Below are 19,445 nucleotides of genomic sequence, written 5' to 3'. Positions count from 1 at the left end.
AAATCAATAAATGACACCCGCTCCATTGATCAGCAACCATAGTTTTAATATATTTTTTCAAAATTTTGGGTAATTTAAATAATTTCTTAAAAGTTCAATGCATTATCATTCTCTCTTTACATAATCCTATATTTTTTTGACGAAGACAACCTATTTTGTAGGTGCAGGATACTCTGCTAATATGTGGTGGCTATAGACTAGTAATAACGGCTAGATATGGTTAAAGTGACATTTCCGTGACAAGATTTGACTTTGGGCGGTGAAGTTTAAGTCAATTACAATCGATTTTAGGACGTACAAATTATAAATATTGAACGAGACAATGAGAAAAGATGGGGAAGAAACAAGGATTTTCAATGATAGATAGATTCTTCGCATGGGTCTAGTGTTAGACTTGGGTATGAGTCTTTGGGTCCTAGATTTGAGTCATTTCCCATTTTTTATGTATACTCGAAGGTATTTACAAACACTGATGGTAGAGTCCATGTGACATGTGGCATGTTGATACGGTCTGGAAGACTCTTCCAACGAGGAAGTTGCAAGTGAGGTCGAAGAATCTAAAAATGCCTTTGGGGATGGAATGCCCGAAGAGTATATTTTTGATGGGTTTTCTGAAGACTCTTTAAAGTTATCGGGTGATTTGGACTCAGAAGACTCTTCGAATGAATCTTGGGCTTAGATGAGTTTAAGGTCTTGCTTGGCCTAGAGACTCTTTGGAGTATTCGAAAGACTCTTCAAGGTTATCCAAGTCTTCAATCTTCTTGGGTACTTCTTTGATTTTTTTAATTTTTGGTTTTGATTTTTTTAGTGCATCCACAACAATGATTCCCCACTCTTATTTTTGGTTGCAAAGCAAATGGAATAGTATAATGTTTCCAAGCGCCCAACGCCTTGAAGACTTGGTTACAAATTGGCTTAGATTGAGGCTGTTTTGAGTCATCTGAAGAAAGTTTCCAGATGATTTGGTGACAATTCGTCTTTTAAAGACTGACTATAAATAGGTGGTGGCCTCATGTGAGCCTTATCTTCCACTTCATTTTTACCCTCTTAGTAGATTATGACAAAAGAGAACCAATAAGCTCCAAAATAGTCCAAAAAGTCTCTCAGAGAGCCTCATGCGAAGTATTCTCATGACAAAGACGTGTAACACATATATTTGAGATCTTCTCTTAAAATTTTGTAACGTTAATCCTAAAAAATCATAAATTCTTATCAGTTCCTACTTATCTTGGCTATAAATAGAGGAGAATTCATTCTCTCCATTAAGTCCAATTCTACTTATTCAAGTGCTCAGTGATAAAAACTATAAATTTGATTTAAACATCATAATATTTGTATAGAGAATGTTTTTATGTTTTTTAATTAATTTTTTTATAAGATTTTAAAAATTTAAAAATAAATTATTTAATAAATAAATTTATCATTATATTCAACGACTAACGTATTTGCGCTTGGGGGCAACGACACAGCTTAATGAGATTCTAACGAAGACGCGTCAATTGGTGGTTGAAAATTATTTTCAAACCCTCCCTTAGGTCTAGGTTTGGCCCTAGCCTTCTTGGAAGGTTCCTTCTCTTGGGTAAAGTCCTATAAAAAAAAAAAACATACGTATTTTTCTCACAACTAACTATTGCTTGTAGTCACCTTTTGTGCGTGTGTGATGGATATATTATTTTTATTAATTGATTATCTTTTAATTGTTTCTAGTTTATCTCCCGTTCAATGATAGTTTATATATATTAAATTTATTTAAAATTGACAATCTCACAATCATAAATTTCATTTACAGATTTCAAAAACTACACATTTTTCACAAACTAATAACTAATTTAACATATGATAACTATAAATAACTTATATAAAATAATAAATAATATGACAATATATAATAAATTAGTAACATAAATAATAAAAATATAAAACATAATAAAATTTTCAAAAGAAATATGACAACATATGGTAAATATAAATAACCTATACAAAATATTAATTTTGTCAAAATAACTTAAATGACTTATTTAAAATAATTCAATTTTGTCTAAATAATTAATTTAACAATCTACAAACTAATTATTCTTCAAAATTAAGTAATAACATAGACATATATAAGATTTGTATTTTTTTTTGCATTGTTCTGAAATTAATTAAGGGTTTTAGAGTTTTGAGTGGTGATTTTGTTAAGAGAGAATGATAGGTAAATTATGGGAAAAAAAATAAAAAATTAAATTTATTTTTAAAAAAAATTTACTTGGCAAGTTAGTATTTGACGGTATTACCTGATATCTCAAGATTTCTCTCAATTTAAAAAAGTCTCATTTTTCTGTAAGTTATTTTAATTAAAATTTTATGTTAATATTTAAAAATTAATAATATGAAATAGATCTTGCTTCTTCATATACTAATATGCTTACACATCCTCCAAACACTATTCAATTATGAAAAAAAATCATTTATAGATTCCAAGAACTATACGTTTTCCACAAATCTTGACTTAATTAATAACCTATAAAAATTTTATTTCGGATAAGCAAAAAAATAAACAAAATATAATAAATTATCAAAATACAAAGTGAAAATGGGCAAAAAAAAAATTTGACGACTATTTTGTTATAATATATATATATAGATTAAAATTTTATGTTAATATTTAAAAATTAATAATATGAATTAGATCTTCCCTTTTCATATACTAATTACACATTCTCCAAACACTATTCAACCTTAAAAAAATCATCTACAAATTTTAAGAACTACATGTTTTTAAAATCTATACTTAATTAATGACTTATAAAAATTCTATTTTGTGTAAGCAAAAAAATAAATAAAATATCAATATAGAAAGTAAAAATGGTTGAGAAAAAGATTTGACGTCTATTTTATTATAATATATATATATATATTAACCTAAGTTTTATAAATAAGATATAGCAATCAATTAATAGGCGTAACTTTATACATTACGGGCACGGGGCAATGGGTATAGAAAAAAAGTGGAAAACTTCCTGAAACGTGTGTTGGGTTACAAGAAGACCCAGATGATGGTGTCCAAGTCCAATTAACTAGTATGCATGCGCACTTTCCCTATTCTAGGCCAGGCCCCTTGAACTTGGAAGAGGACCTGTTTTATTTTTAAATTGATTGATACTTGATAGCGCATAAGCTCCATCCAAACCTTGCAACCCCAAGCCCAAATATGCCTTAAAACACTCTTGACAAGTTGTCCATTTCTGGTTGATTGTGAAGCAACAATAATAATTTTTGTGAATTTGGCAGCCGCTCTCCAGCCTCCACTCCAGCCGAATCCTTGCAGTGAGTGTGCTTTGCCACCAAACATCAGGCTGCTCTAGTCCCAAGAAGTCACCTACAAACTGATATAATGGAATTAATTGGACATCTTTGAATTCCCTGGTAATATAAGAAAAAATGCAGCAGCAACAGGGACAACAATTTCATATAGAAAGTGGACCGTGCAACTCAGAAACGAACGTATAGAAGAAGAAACAAACAATTAACCAAATACCAGTCGTCCACAATCATTGATTTTTCTTCAAGTACATCATTCCTTCCCCCATTTCTGCACGACCTAGAGCAGATATCACTGACTAAATCATTTGCGTATTGTACAAAGACAAACTATGATACAAACCAACAGATTTTCCAACCCAGCGATCCACCCGTCATTGTAAAATTGGAAGGTGAGAAAATTTACAAATCCTTGCGATGCCTATATCTTTTTTCCTCCCTCTTTTTCTTCTTCATCTTCTTATCTCTGGACTTATCTTTTGACCTGTGTTTTCTCAAGTGTTTCTTGCTTGAGCCAACTTTCTTTTCTTCCTTCCACTCACCCTCAACAGACTCCTTTTCAGGAGACGCATGAGACTTTAGATAAGAAGGCTTCTTTGGACCAAGTCTGATGTGATGTTCGGAGACTCCACTGCTGCCCCCATCATGGTTAGCTAAATGCTTTGCCCGGGAATCTGGAGAAGGGGGAATATATGGACCAGTTTCATCCATCCGTGAACCAACAGAGCCCCTACCGCGCTTGACCCTGGAAATGAAGATTTAGTAAGTTCCCAGAATGCATGTGGGGCAAGTAAACAAAGTATTCACATGCACATAACCCTCTTTGGTGGGTGTGTTCGACGTGCAGGGGGGTGGACCTTGACTGTAGAAATTCCTCAATGTCTTCATCCTTCAAACCATCATCCCTAGAATGGCAATCTTGCATAGCTCTTTTACTTGATGAATGTGAAGCACCAGCACTTGTTTTAATACTTGTAGCCCTTTGTGAATCATTCATGTCTCTGTACGTGCCACCAGTGCTGCTGTCATCTTCAGATCTCCCTTTAAGCCTATTATCCAGTTGCAGTTCCTTCTGTCGCACGCGCCACATCTCATTGACCTCCACAACTCTATTTGCTGAAATGAACAAAATTTCTAGGTCAAGTAGACATGACACACAAGACTATATTGTCATGAGCACAATTAGAAGTAGAAATGATATTGCTCTGTCTGCTATGCTTTCTAAACAGAAAAAGGGTCCCCTGATTTACATATGAAAAGAATCCTTCCTTTATTAAGAAATTAATCCATACTTCAATGCTTACTTTAAAACCCTACTCAAGCAGAAGGTTCCATCATTCTCTGTTTGGTCAGTTCAGAAAGGCATCTAGCATTAAATGCAAGCAGATATCCTCGTGACCAGTTGGCCTCTTCTCAACGTCCTGGCAACATTTTTCTTTTCCACTACAGGGCTTTTTTCAAGGGTGTTTGCCCACACGTGCGGAGAGAGACTTGGGTTGCAGGTATGATTCAACACACTGAAGTTTAAAGCAGGGTAAGAATTACATGGGAACCCAGAGTGACCACCCAGCAAGTTTTTGGCAGAGTGGAAACAAACAACAATATATGTAAGGAGTGGAAGGACCAACTCTTAGAAGTGTAATTATTATCCATTATGATTTTCATTAGCTTTGATATGCATTACATTAATCCATTTTTCAAGGATCAGTAAGCATTACATTAGGAACAAAGAAACCAAGCATGTATGCAGAAATTATAGAACTAACCCTGTTGTACACCAAGGACAGTTGCTGTGAGGAAACGTGAATTTGGTCTACCCCTAACCTGAGGCTTCCTAAGATAAGCATGCACGCCCTCTTTCTCAGCTTGTTGCCGTAATTCCACTGCCTCTTTCATGAGAATAGCAGCTATCCTGTTTTCTGTTTCCAAATCCATCTAAATGTAACAAGGGAACACAAAAACAAGTTAATTTCCCACATACCAAACATAAACGCAATATCCAAATTAGCAACATGGAATGGAAGAGTACAACAACAATCCCAAGCTGTAATCACACTGAGTGGAGTTGGCAGAAAAATGAAAGAGTAGAAGCCTTAATCATGTTGGTTCTCTATGTCTTTGTCCTCCTTTACCACACAAATGTGCATAAATGAGAATTATCTATACAAGAAACCAGAATCATGCATACATGTGCAAAGCAATCTATATTCAACTATTTCATAGCAATATTGACCTTGGGGTGAGCATTCATTTTTTGGGTCAGTTATTGGGTGATTTGGTAACTGAACCAAATTAACTGTATTAGCCAAAATGACCAAAATATAACAAAATAACCAAATTTTAGTCAATATAATAGAATTAGTTCGAGACAATTTTTAGGAACTTATAGATCTGAAAATAACAAACAGATTCCAGAAGCTAAATGAGAAATCTCACTGGAAATTTACAAATCTGAGCCATGATGCTTGTATGGTCACAAATGCATTGCTTGTCACCTTCAGATAGTCCCAATATTGGAAGTGAAGTAGGGTGAAATGGAATATGTAAATAACAACTACCAGAGAAATTACACCCTGATAACAAGTAGCTGATTATGTTTAATATTTTTCTCCCAATACAAAACCATGATAACAAGTAGCTGATGATATTCAATATTTTGCTCCACTCAACCACATACATATATTTTAACCGCTGCTACTGAAGAAAATTTCAGATGCAGATAAAAGAAACTGTAGCTTTTGGATCAACAGTTCCTGTACATTTTGAACTTGATTTTGTATATGGAAAAGAAACACAAAAGGAAAATAAAAAAAGAAAAAAGAAAAGGAAGTTAAGGAATTTGAAATTTTTGTTCTGGAAGTACAATTTTTTCTGTACCAAGAAATCAAGGATAACAATTGCTCCAATCACATTATATCTCAAGTAACAAAAACAGGGCCAAAACTAGATAAAGTACTAGAAACATACAAAGGGCCATCCATAATAACATTTCTTGGATAATTTTCAACTGCAATTATCTGTTTACACATAAATAGATGAAAAAAATGACCTGAGTGTCGCAAGAAGAACCAATCAAAGTGTTGGTCAAGGTGTTGAGAGGGTTTGACAAAGAGACAGAGCCAGGGACTGCACAATCCTTCATCGACTTCTTTCAATTGCTACTATAAATCTAATCTCCTATCTTCATGAAACTCACGCTTTGTGTCAGAAAGGCAGCTAGGGTTTATGTGAATAAGTAAACTTTTATGGATATTTTAGTAAGTAAAATAATTTTGGCTATTTTGGTTTTTAACTGAAATTTTATTCAAAAACAGAAAACCAATAATTTTCCAAAATAAAACCGAACCAAACCGAACTGAATTATAAAAATAAAAAAAAAATGAACCAAATTAACCGAAATTCATTAATTTGGTTTGGAAAATTAGTTCCACTAAAACATCAAAATTTTTGCTCACCCTATTTGAACCTACTCACCACCACCCCTCCCAAGAAAATAATATCCAAAAAAGTAATCATAATTCTTAAATCTTAATATTTCATGTTCAAACCCAGGACCAATTATTAACACATAGCAAATATAAGCAAAATCCATTGAAAGTTAACGGCCCCCAAAGCCCCTAACCGGTTCATATGTGCATAAATACTAATTATCTAAATAAGAAACCAGAACCATTCATGCATGTAAAGCAATCTATATTAAACTCTTTCATAGCAATATTTGAATCCATTCACCACTACCCCACCCAAAAAAAAGAAAAAAAACAAAAAATAACTATAATTCTGAACTTTTGATCTTACACATTCAAGCCTAGAACCAATTCTTAACAGGTACAAACCATTGGCAAAATCCATTGGAAGTTAACATCTTAGAAAGCCCTTATCCGGCCCATATGCAATATAGAGTAGGACAAAGTAACCAGGAACAACGGAGTACTTATCCCATGGATATGACAAAAGTAAAGTTAGTAAACCATTAAGCATAATTTTTCCTGGGATCAAAAATCAAATCCTGTAAACAGGAATGACAATCAGAGAAAATCATCAGAATCAAACATAAAATAGCAAGAACTCAAATGGGTTTAAAAAGTTCAATAATTTCTATGAGCCTGGATTACTTCTAACTCAATAACATACATAAGATTCCACCAAACCACAGGTCCAAAACTTGTATTATTCAAAACTGATAGAAATCCCATTTCATTCCCTCATATGAGAGAATGCCGGGCATTCCTTCCAATGCTGATAAAATTCTCATCCCATTCCAGCATCATATTTTGTAATACCCTTTTTACCCCAACTTAAATCAAAATTTATAAAATAACTTTGGACAAAAACAAACCCAAACTCGTTGAACACCAAATTATGCCCTAGGTCCCAATTTCAAACTCCAAACATGTTTGGGGTATCAGGTTAGAGTTTTAGGGTTTGGGGCTTGGGATTTGGGATCTAGGGTTCTGGTTTAATAATGATTAATTTTTTCTATTTGTCTAAATATTTCCTTTCTTCTAGGTATTCTGTTTCATTAATTGGATATGTTAAAGGATTTAATTCATTATTTTTCAAGTATTTATTTGTTTTGTACAATCATAACACTCTCTATCATGACAATGACAATGACCTTATGGTTATGCAACTTGTGCTGTAGAACTTCATAATTCAATATCATTATCAGAATCTCAATATTCTTCATCATCGTATAATTGGGAAATCATATTGATTGAATATTCTTTTGATTTAGCTTCAATTTCTAGATATTGTCATTTGCAAAGTTTCCTAATCTTCCACATCTCCGGTATGTAATCTTTTTTAGTTTTATTAGGTAATTATTTTTCTATTGGTGTTTTGATTTTTGTTTCCTAGCTCAAGGTTTTTGCTCATAATTTTCTCCAATTAATTTATACTGGGATCTGATATGGTGTTTTTTGTAAATTTTTTTCCTTTATCCTTTTATGAGGTGATTTAATTGTATCCCATATATCTGCCCACACCAATTTCCTAATTCTCTTCTTGATGTCATTACTTAAATTAAACAACTACGGGCAGGCAATTTGTTCCCATAAAATATGTAAAAAAGGAATCTAACAGAGATGAGAACTGAAAGAATAAAAAACATATGGGGTGTCCTGTCACGTATAGGCACTGCCTTATATACCAAATTCACACAAATATAAGAAATGTCAGTGGGGAAAAATCAGGTAAAAACAAATGCACAGCACAGTTTGTCATACAATCTGTCCATAGACTAATTGCGGTTATTTATGACTAGGGAACTCACGGTACTAGTTCTAGAACCCAAAATTCAGCCCTATTTATTCTACCTCAATCCTATCAGAATCTGATAAGACAGATATGCTTTATATCAAGCAGCATGAATTCAAAACATGAGTAAGGAACTTACACAATTATTTTTGAGAGCACAGCTGTTGCTTTCAAATTTTCCAATCACCTAGTCCTGCAAACATAGCAAAACAAATAGTTAGAGGCTGCTCGGTTGTGAAAAACAACCCCAATTTTCTGAAAAATTACTCCCTATAAAACAAAAAAAATAAGAAAACTTGTTCAGATACAAAAAATTTGCAAACAGAAAATCGAGATTTGTAAAACAAGGTTTTCCAAATTTGAACTAATCGTGGAAAACACACTAAAATGAGTTTTCTTAATTAATTAGGAGATTTGGAAAATACAATTTTTCAAGAACTTTTCCAAATCATCTCCTCTTAACACAAGCTATACAAAAAAAATTAAAACATCTATTTTGTTTGAACAAATGCTGCAATTATTTTTAACATTTTAACATGTTTTCCAAATTTAATTACAATCGTTTCTAATTTTATAGTCTCTGCCATTGCATTGCATGCATTTCGCTAATTACACTGGAAAAAGTTCCATTTTGATCGACAATGATAATGCAGCATCACTAAATTATTTAATATGATTACTGATGGCACACTTTATATATGAATTTTTTGATTCATAGTTTAAAATTAAAATATTGCGTTTTCTATTTTCTTGTTGGAGATTCAATTATTTAACAGAAAATTAAGGTTGAAAAATTAGGAAGTATTTTTTGAAACTGAACATTCCCTCATCTTTTTGTCTTTCATTTTTCATCTAAAACGGAGATTCCCACCTAGATAGCTCAATGCTCTAGTACTTGAAGCCCCAAGCACGGCTTCCTACTCCACTTAGATCGTTGCATCTCTGAACCCTATCCACCAAATGGTCAAAGTTTATCAACAAACACCCTTCTTCCTTAGCCGATCATGATCCAACTTTGTTCCTTGTTGAGAGACATTTAGAGCAACTAGGGTTTTTCACAAGGGTATTTTAGAAAGTTTATCCACAATTGTGTTGATATCAACACAAAAATTAGGGTTTTTGGACAGTTACCTAAAAACAGGGGATAACCGCTATGTCTTATTAAATGTTGAGGGGATTCACTACATTTTCTCAAATGTTAGGGGTAGTTTTGGCAATTAGCCTAAACCTCAAGGATACTGCGCGCAATTTCCCCTTATATCTATTAGTTGCCTATAAATAGATCTTTAGTATGTAATTAGTAGTAGTAGCTTTAATTATTGACATTGTTTATTGATAGTGATTTGAGTAATCAAGTTTACTCATGTTTCTTTGTTTCAAGTTCAACATCAATTGGTATTAGTTCTAAAATTGTTTTTAGGGATTTTCTAAAAATTTTTAGAAAATTTTTACAAAATCATCAATCATTTCATTGCAGTTTCACAACCTTTGTTGTTCCAACACACACAATCTACATCATCAAAGTTCTTCAATCTTTCAACTCCATCACCAGAAGCCATGGCTCACCACCATAGCCAAAATCGTAAAAACCCTAACTGCCTTTTTCAAACCACATTACACCTTTGTCGAAGCCTTATTGAAGTTGGGAACTAAGCCTCAGAACAATTTCAACATCGTCCGTCAACAACAAAGAAAGATTGCATCATCAGAGTCATTCATTGAAGCCATCTTCTCGCTCATCTACCCCAACAAAACTTCAATCATCATCGAAACAACTAGTCAATGCCTTCCCCATTGTTGGAAATCCTTTGTCACTACAATTCTTTGCCATGATTTTGTTGAAGGCCCACATTATCAAATCCTTCATTGTGATAAAGATTGTAGAAACAAATATTTTCAGAAATTATATTTTTGGTGCAAAAATAGAAATTAATGTTGTCTTATTAGTTTATTTATTTTAAATCTGTTTCTTAGTTTCTTTTGATTTCTTTTATTTCCTAGAATCCTAATTAGATTAGGATTACCTTTATAATCTTAATTAGATTGGATCAAGGAGTCCTAGTTAGAATAGATTTTTATCTATTAACTATCTATAAATAATCCTTTTGTGATGTATTGTAGACGAAACTTTGATGAATAATATTGAATATTGATATTAGTTTTGAGTAATCGGGATTGTTGTTGTTTCTTTGGTTTGGATTTTGCATCAATTGGTATCAAAGCTGAAGTCCTGAATCATTTTCAGGGGGTTTCTAAAATTTTCTAGAAATTTTTTAAAGATTAGCTATCCTCACAACCCACAATCCATCATTTCCTTAGAGCTCCAGCACAATCCTCACCCTTAGTCTTTGTGATCAGACAATCCAACTTCAGTTGCTGATCATCATCATCCACCATCTTCATTATAGCAATCTTCATCATCCAAAGCCTTCCAAATCGCCCATTGAAGACTTCCTCAGAGCGCAAGTTCAGCAGAAATCTCACTGAGCATGTCGAAAACCAAAACCAACAACATCAAAAAACCCTAGCAGCAGAAGCCATCATCATCTAGATCCTTTGCTGACCTGCGTGAGAGAGTTTGTCCCCTAGGCAACAGTCCTGTCAGAACCATTGCAGCTTCTGATCTTCTCCAGCAAAGTAGCTTGGCATCACTGAAACCCTTCATGGTTCTCTATTTGTCGCTTCTGGTTCAACATAAGCCTTCCTCGATGTCAACAAATTCAGGGAACATTGCCGCTGCTGCCACAATTGAAAGACCCCTACCACTGCAACTCCTTGCCAGAATTTTAGTGGCAAGCTCCATCATCACCCCCTCTTGTTGCACTGCAAGCCTTTCTTTACAACCCCAACCCAATTTCATACACTAACCCAATTTGAGAGCCCATTACCCTTTTACTTGACATAATTAAAAAAAAAAAAACACCCACACACACACTAACCCGTGATTCAATTATCCAACTTTTAAGGCCCGAGTCCAACAACCCACAAGCTTTTATCCAACCCAATCCAAATTTCACTTAGAAGACTTGATTGATATTTATTTATTGGTTTTTTTTTTTTGTAAAATGATTTTTGGTTCGTTTAATTTTATTCTGTAGCTAAAAAAAATTCCTTACCCTATTTGTTGCATCTCGAGTATTATGTTTTTGTTATTGATAAATCATTTAATTTAAATTTTTGAGTTCTATTTGTGCATCCTAGTAGGTTTCTTGTCTACATTTAAGTTGCAGTTTGAGTCTTCTCAGCATTCACTTAATCTGTTGCATCACTCCTTGGCCTTCTCCCATTACTATTTGTTTACTTGACCCCATCATCCCCAACAAACATGAACAACCTTCTTCCATTACACTGTCAGCGCTGGGGAACTGACAAGGGCAGTAGCAGAATTCCAGGAGGGAATTCTGAGATAATCAGAGAGAGAAGAGAGAAGAAAGAGAGAGAGAATGAGAGAGATAGAGAATAACATTTTCTCAATCATGTGCTGGGGTGTAGCCCCTTTACAAATTTATAGTCAGTTAGGGGGTCCTTCTAGAAGGTACTCTCGCTTTTGCATAGCCGGTAACGGCTTTGGTACACCCCAATATAGCCTAACAAAATTTCGGGTATGGACCAGTCTACCCCTACGAATGTGACAATAACCCCCCCCCCCCCCCCCCAAAAGATTTCTTGTCCTCAATAAATTACAACTTGGTGACTTGTGGAAATTGCTTGAATAGATCTAGTAGGTAATCCCATGTAGTGTGGTCAGGATGGCGGTTGGTCCATTGCACCAACACCTATGAGGTAGAGAATTGTGATTCTGTCCAACACTACTAGGGGCTCTGTCACTTCTGGGCAGCGTTCTAAAAGGCGGCCTAGGCGCCGCCGAGGCATTAGGCGGCCCCTGGCCGCCGCGAATACAGGCAAATTGGCACCCTAGGCATCGGGCACGATCAATCAGGCCCAATTGACGCCTAGCAGCCTGGTCGCCTGATTTTTGAAGACTTACAAACTTACCTTGGCCTTGATTTTTCTCTTGGCTCCGATTTGTGTGTTTGGATTTGTGTTCGGTATTTTCCCTTGGCCCCGATTTCTCACTCTCATCACTACTGCCGCCGCCGCCACCAATCATCTCTTCAATTTCTCTCTCGTGGCTGCGGGTTTCTGTAGCCGGTCGGGTGGGGGCGACGATGGTCCGAGTGGCGTTGGTGGGGGCGATGGTGGTATGAGCGGCGTTGGTGAGGTGGGCGACGGTGTCCGCGGATGCAAGTTTGAGAGAGAGAGGAAGGGTTGAAAATGGGGGCGTTCGAGTACGCCCGAGGGGTGGGAGGTATTTAGAAAAGAATGAAAAAATTAAAAATAAATAAAAATTTTGATAAACCCTTCTCTAAGCTAATTTCTACAAGTAATATGTTATTATGTGTTTTAAGTTATTCTCTACAATTACCCCAATCATATTTTTTAGACTCGGCCTAGGCGCTAGGCCCTGGAGTGGCGCCTGACTAGCGCCTAGCGCATTTTAGAACACTGTTTCTGGGAGATCTGTCTCCAGGGAAGGCAGGGCTGAATTGATTAGATCATGGGGTCCAATGGATTTTTTAAGCAATGATATGTGGAAGACTAGATGGATTCCTACACCTTTTGGTAACTACAGCCTATAAGCCACCTTTCCCACCTTGGCCACTACTTGAAAGGGCCCGAAATACTTGGGGCCTAGTTTAGAAGGGGAATGTTCAGCAAACAGTTGCTGTTGAAACCTCCTTACATTCAGGTATACCATGTCCCCTTCTTCAAAGCTCCTCTCACATCTTTTCCTATCTACCAGACGTTTCATCTGATTCTATGCTAGTGTCAACTCCTTCTTTATCACTTGTAAGGCTTCTTGCCTTTGCCGTAGGTGTTGGTCTACTGTCAGCTCTACATTAGAGTAATGCATCACTACGGGTATCAATGGGCTTTTGTAGCCAAAGAGTGCCTCGAAGGGGGGCCTTTTTAGGGAGCTATGGTAGTTCAAATTGTACCACCACTGAGCAAGTGGTAGCCATTGATTCCAACTCTTAGGTTTGGAAAAGCATACGCACCTTGGACAAGTCTCAAAGCACTGGTTCACCCTTTCAGTCTGTCCATCTGTTTTAGGGTGGAAGGTGGTGGATATGTGCAAACCAACCCCTAGTTGTTTGAACAACTCTCTCTAGAAATTGCTGGTAAGTACCTTGTCCCTATCTGAAGTTATGGACACTGGTAGTCCATGCACCTTCACCACCGAATCTAACAATAACCTAGCCACCTTAGGGGTTGTGAAAGGATGGGCTAAGCTTAGGAAGTAGCTGAATTTAGTCAAAGGGTCAACTACTACCAGTATGGTATTCTTCCCTTTAGACCTAAGAAGCCCTTCCACGAAGTCCATGGAGATTTGTTGCCATGCTTGTTATGGTATCTCTAGGGGCTAAAGCAAGCCAAGGTATGGGACCTATTCATGCTTGCATTTTTGGCAAATTGATGCAAATAGGGACAACAAATAACACACTTAAATAACCGAGATCACACCTCTCCAATCCTAGAACAAACGACTAAAAACAACTTCTTGCTAGCCTCTCGCGCCTATGGCAACGGTGGAGGGATTGGTAGGCTCTGTAGGGTCGACTCCTCAAACCCAAGCCTCCAAATCTTCAAAACACTAGTTGGTTTGAAGCTGAACTCCCTACAGCGATTTCTATCTTAAAAAATGCTGAAAAAGTCCCTAAAGTGGCTAGGAGACCCTTTATTTATACCAAACCTCAAGCTTCCAAGGGAAGCCAACTCCCATTTTGCAAATAACTCCCCATAAAAGTCACTAATATCTAGGAACCCCAACAAAATACTTGATCTTACAAAAAGACACCCCAAAATTAACTTACACCAAAATATGCCCCCCAAAAGCTGAAAATTACCAACATACCTCTACCCAATTAGAGAAAACACACGAAAATATAAACTATGCATAGGTTTGCATCATTCCCCCTTTCTTAGAAAGAACTCGCCTCCGTGTGAGTTCTCAACTTGGCTACTTGGCACATTTAAGGGTTAACTTTCATAAAATCCCTTTTTGGCTAATGTTAGAATTTGTATTAGTCTAGCTGTTTAGTCTTGGTGTAGGGCTGTGTTCTCAGTTGGGGAATAATTGTATGCTTATATTTTATGTGTTTAGAATATAGTGGAAATATCTAATTTAAAGATATTTCCGAATAGACCTTGTATTTCCAAATATTTCATTTCAGTCCTTAAGTTGTAACCGCCTCTATATTTTATAAATAGAGGCAGATAGGTTCTCGGGTAGCATGAGATTTTCAGCGATTCATTCATTTTTTTCTGTCTTGCGCGAGTTCTAGAGGATAGAGAGAGAGCAAAGGTTCGGTCCTTGTATTCTTTAGAGGTGAGGCTATTGATTCATAGCTAGGTGTAAGAGAGAGGGAATTGCCGTAATCTTGAACACTTTCTAGTGGATTTTCTGAAGGCTTCGACAGTCTGAATGTAGAGCATTTTCATGCCTGAACCAAGATAAGTTTTTGACTCTCTTATTTCTATTATTGCTTTGTTATTTGTTTTGTTTCCATTTCTTGAACACTATCAGTTTTTTTCTCCTAAAATTTGTTGAACTCAATGTTTTCTTTGAGTTATTGAGTTGAACCAAATTGGGCTCCAACTTTTGAAGTATTTCACCAAGTCAAGCTCGAGATCTAGAAATAAAACTCAATCAAGTTCGAGTGGAGTTTTAAACTTTGTAAATGCATTGAGCTCGAGTTTGTCACTGTGTTGACTTGACTCGAAGGTAAGGATAATGCTTTTATAGTCCTTTCTACCAAGGTAAGGATATCTAGAACCAATGACAGAAATGCTTTTATAATATTTTCTCAGTTTCATAACCATCATCATATTCTTCATTGCATTTGCAATGGGCTTCAGCTTGCTTACTTGGAGAGCTTTCATTATGCAGATTGTAATCACATAACACAAATCAATTATACTAAATTCCAATTAAATAATTGCCTATGTATTTTCTTTTAAAGAATAACAAAACACAACCATTAGATGGCCCAAGAAAAGTGTAGAATAAAAATGAAGGAAATTAAGGAAAATGGGGGAAAATTGTCCAAAAGAAAAAAGTGTTGTGATAAAAGTTTAGGCTTGAGAATATGTGGGAGGTGCAACTAATTAAATAGGTGGCATACTTTGTATTAATCTTTAAAATGGTTATATAGGTGCAACTTGCTTTAATAGTAATAAATATTTATATGTGTAAAGTTCAAGTAGAATAAAAAATTATTAGGCTTAATAATATTATTAGATTAGATTAGGTAGATTTAATATATGCACCTACCTACATTTAAAGAATGTACATATAGTTAATTAATAAAATAATAATTAAATTACAAATAATTTAAAATTTTAAAATCACCACAAAATTAGAAAAATCTAATACTAATTCAGGAAAAATCTAAAATATTCATTTATTACTATAAAAAATTAGAAAATAAAATACTCATCAAAGAAGATGTTAGATTCAGCCTTAACATAAATATAGATATATAGATATATATGTTGTTTTAGGGTTTCAGATTTAGGGTTTGGGTTTTTTTTTTTTTATAACATAGGAATCGGAGGAAGCCCAGTACATAACCCTCTACCAAAACAACTGTTCCTAGGGGATTATATCCTGACCTCACTCCCGCAACAAACGCCTGAAATGCATTGCCCGACTACATATTCTTAAGCTCGGATGCTCGCTTTTCGACCAATCGACCTGGGGGGCTGTGGACCGTACTAGCCCAACCATGACCCACAACCTGGCCCAATCACGACCCTTGGCCAGGCTCGACCTTGGCCCTATGCTAGTTTGCGATAGCATCATTACTGTCACCCACTAGGTACTGCTATGTCCACTCAATATCTCATCCTCATTTATAGTAAATTCCATCCTCATTAATGGTGGATCCCATCCACATTAATGGCGATTTCATCCGCACCATGTCACTGTCAGGGAGCCTCATCGACGTTGGATATCCAGTCCCATCATCCTGCAAACGCACAACACATGCATACAAGAAGACCTCTCCTCCTTCTATATAGGTCAGCTCTTCCCAGAGCCAATGTATGTTCTTCTTTAGCCCACTAATACTCTGTCATTTTACTCTCTTATTTACTTGAGGGTCGAAGTACTTGAAGGTGCCAATCACCCCCGAAATCCATTCCCTGTCATTGCGAGCTCACGTCCGACCGCCTCCCTTTTGAGCCAGAAGGAACAACACTAAATGCACTTTCTCTTCTTTCATTAAATTGGGGAGTAAGAGGTACCCTTTTCCCTTTATTTATCTATCTATCTATCTATATACACGCGCGCACATTTAAAAGGGAAAATTCATTATTTTAAAATTTGGTGTAATTATTTCCTAAATAATAAGTTCCCCCAAATTTTTAGAAAAACATGGAGTGTTACATCGAGATCCATAGCAATTCACATTTTATTTCCGTAACACAAATTTCGAAGGCATGCAATTGACAGAGATATCTAACACTGCTGTAATTAACAACTTTTGGAGCAATAAATTCGTGCTTGCCATCTATTTCTCTTCAGCCCAAATTATGCGGCAGCTAGGGGTGTGCATTCGGTTATAACCGAACCAAACCGCCCTATTTTTGCCTAACCGAACCGAACCACTGTTATGGAAATAACCGAACCGACTTAATATACTAACCAAAATAACTGAAACCGAAATAACCGATTTGAACTTTAAACTAACCGAACCAAAAACCGAACCGAAAAAATATTTCATAAACTGAACCGAATTAACCGATTTAGACTGTAGGCTAACCGAACCAAAAAATAAACCAAAAAGCAATCCAAAAACAGAACTGAAAACACTAAAAACACCAACATCAACAGCAAACAGTATCCCTAAAAACCCATTAACAGAAAAAACACCCGATCAATACAAATATGCTGCAAAACATTCACCTGATCAATACAAAACAGAAAACACTAACATAAAAGATATCAAAATAGAAAAAAACACTAAAATGAAAATATTCATTAACAGTGCAATTCACTTATACATCAACAGCAAACAGTAACACTAAAAACCAACAAAACAGAAAAAACATTCATTGCATTTGCTGCACAATTCACTTATATATCAAAACAATAACAGCAGAAAGCAAAACAAATTAAACAATAACAGTAACAGAAAGCAGAAAGCGCAGCTGCACAAGAATCCCATTAACAGTGCATTCTATATATCAATAACAGTGCATTCACAAAGCCAAATCAAAGCATCAACGAACCAAATCACACGATTAAGTTGTTTGTTTACTCTTTTGATTAAGCAAATCAGAACCACACGACGATTAAGATTAGTGATACCAACAAATTCGCAAAAGAAAAACAACGAACCAAATCACAACAAATTAAACAAATCAAACGAACCAAATCGTATTACCAACCAGATCAGACATGACAATCAAAACCACACGACGATTAACTGATTAAGTTGCCGAAATCGTATTAGTATTACCTTCTCAAATCGATGACGGCGATACCCGCAAGATCGTTCACTCCTAAGTTGCCGAAACCAACCAGATTGTTGATGTTGACGGTGAGGAGGGTGAAATGGCTTAGGGTTTGCTGTCGCGTTCGACAGGGTGGGGGGGCTGGGTCTCGGACTATCAGGTGCAGGGGGGCTGGGTGTTGGGCGGGGGAGAAGCCGACGGTGAAGGTGTTTGGGTCTGACGGCGAGGGCGAGGACGACGTGAGGGTTCGGTTAGCCGGTGACCTAGGGCTAGGGTCGATGCTTCGACGACCGGGGGGCTGGGTCTCGGGCTATCGAGTGCAGGGGCCAGGGGGGCTGGGTGTTGCCGTGTTGGACTTGGGTGGGGAAGAAGCCGACGGTGAAGGGCTTGAAGGGGCTTGGGTCTGACGAGGACGACGATGCGTCGATGGCAAGGTGAGGGTTAGCAGCCAAAGACCTAGGGGCCTAGGGTTGATGCTTCGACGACGACGACGAGTGAGGGGGGCTGGGTGTTGGGTCGGGGGGGAGAAATTGACGACGAAGGCGTCCGGCTCCGACGGCGACGGCGATGTGAAGGTTGACGATGGGTGGGGGTTTCTGTGAGGGTGAGGCGGTCTCTCTCTCTCGGCTCGGGCGGGCTATCGGGTCCGGGTGTGATGCGCAAGGAAGAAAGGCAAACAGGCAATGAATGTTGAATGGAGCCGACGACCGAGGTGCAGCAGCACGGGTCGGTTAGCGTGGGTCGGTTCAGTTTTTCGGGTATTTTTGCCCAAATAATTGGACTGAACCGATTATCCAAAATTTTTATAAAAAACTAACTCAACCCAAACTGTCCACCTTGAATAACCGAACCGAATCGATCGATTCGATTCAATTTAATCGATTAAACCGATTTTATGCTCACCCCTAACGACAGTCTCCTTGACAATGCGCTAACTTAATATATAAGCTGAGCGGGATGTCATTGCCAATTGATTAATGACCATGCATGTACCTAGGTATATATGTATGGTAGTAGCTAGGGTGAATAATGCATTAATATGGGGTTTAAATTAAGGACACTGCTAGACAGCCAATTTGGCCGACGACTTACTTGACAATCTGATATAGTCGCGAGATTTTAACTAAATTATCGCGATAAATTGAAGGCCAATTATTTTGAATTCCCACCCAAATAGAGAGACCCACATATTACCCAATTATAAAAGGATAACGCTACACGGACGAACAGAGCAACAAACAAGTTGACAAACCCAGTTAAATTACAAAGTTAACCCTTCAGCCAAAATTACAAGTTAACCCCTAACTTTCCCAATGACTTTTCAGGGTTGCCAATTTCATTAGGGTTTAACAAATTGGACA

General features: G+C 36.6%; 1 protein-coding gene across 3 annotated transcripts; it reads right to left on the bottom strand.

The window, feature by feature from the left end:
* Positions 1-2,932: 2,932 nt before the first annotated feature.
* Positions 2,933-18,759, bottom strand: LOC127789040 (uncharacterized). Of its 3 annotated transcripts, XR_008020480.1 has the most exons (6): positions 18,090-18,759; positions 8,702-8,755; positions 5,070-5,238; positions 4,122-4,419; positions 3,521-4,048; positions 2,933-3,368 (listed from the first exon to the last, which is right to left on the bottom strand). XR_008020480.1 is itself a non-coding variant. In XM_052317788.1 (5 exons), the coding sequence occupies exons 3-5, from the start codon at positions 5,236-5,238 to the stop codon at positions 3,706-3,708; spliced, it is 810 nt and encodes a 269-aa protein (XP_052173748.1). In that variant the 5' UTR covers positions 8,702-8,755; positions 18,090-18,759; the 3' UTR covers positions 3,490-3,705. The 3 variants fall into 3 exon arrangements, 2 of the variants coding, with proteins under 2 accessions (XP_052173748.1, XP_052173749.1); XM_052317788.1 differs by lacking the exon at positions 2,933-3,368 and having other exon boundaries at positions 3,490-4,048; XM_052317789.1 differs by lacking the exon at positions 2,933-3,368 and having other exon boundaries at positions 3,490-4,048; positions 4,161-4,419; positions 18,090-18,757.
* Positions 18,760-19,445: the final 686 nt, after the last annotated feature.

This window comes from Diospyros lotus, chromosome 13 (assembly GCF_014633365.1).
Source record: "Diospyros lotus cultivar Yz01 chromosome 13, ASM1463336v1, whole genome shotgun sequence".
Classification (NCBI taxonomy): domain Eukaryota; kingdom Viridiplantae; phylum Streptophyta; class Magnoliopsida; order Ericales; family Ebenaceae; genus Diospyros; species Diospyros lotus.
This window is presented reverse-complemented; position numbering and strand designations above follow the sequence as displayed.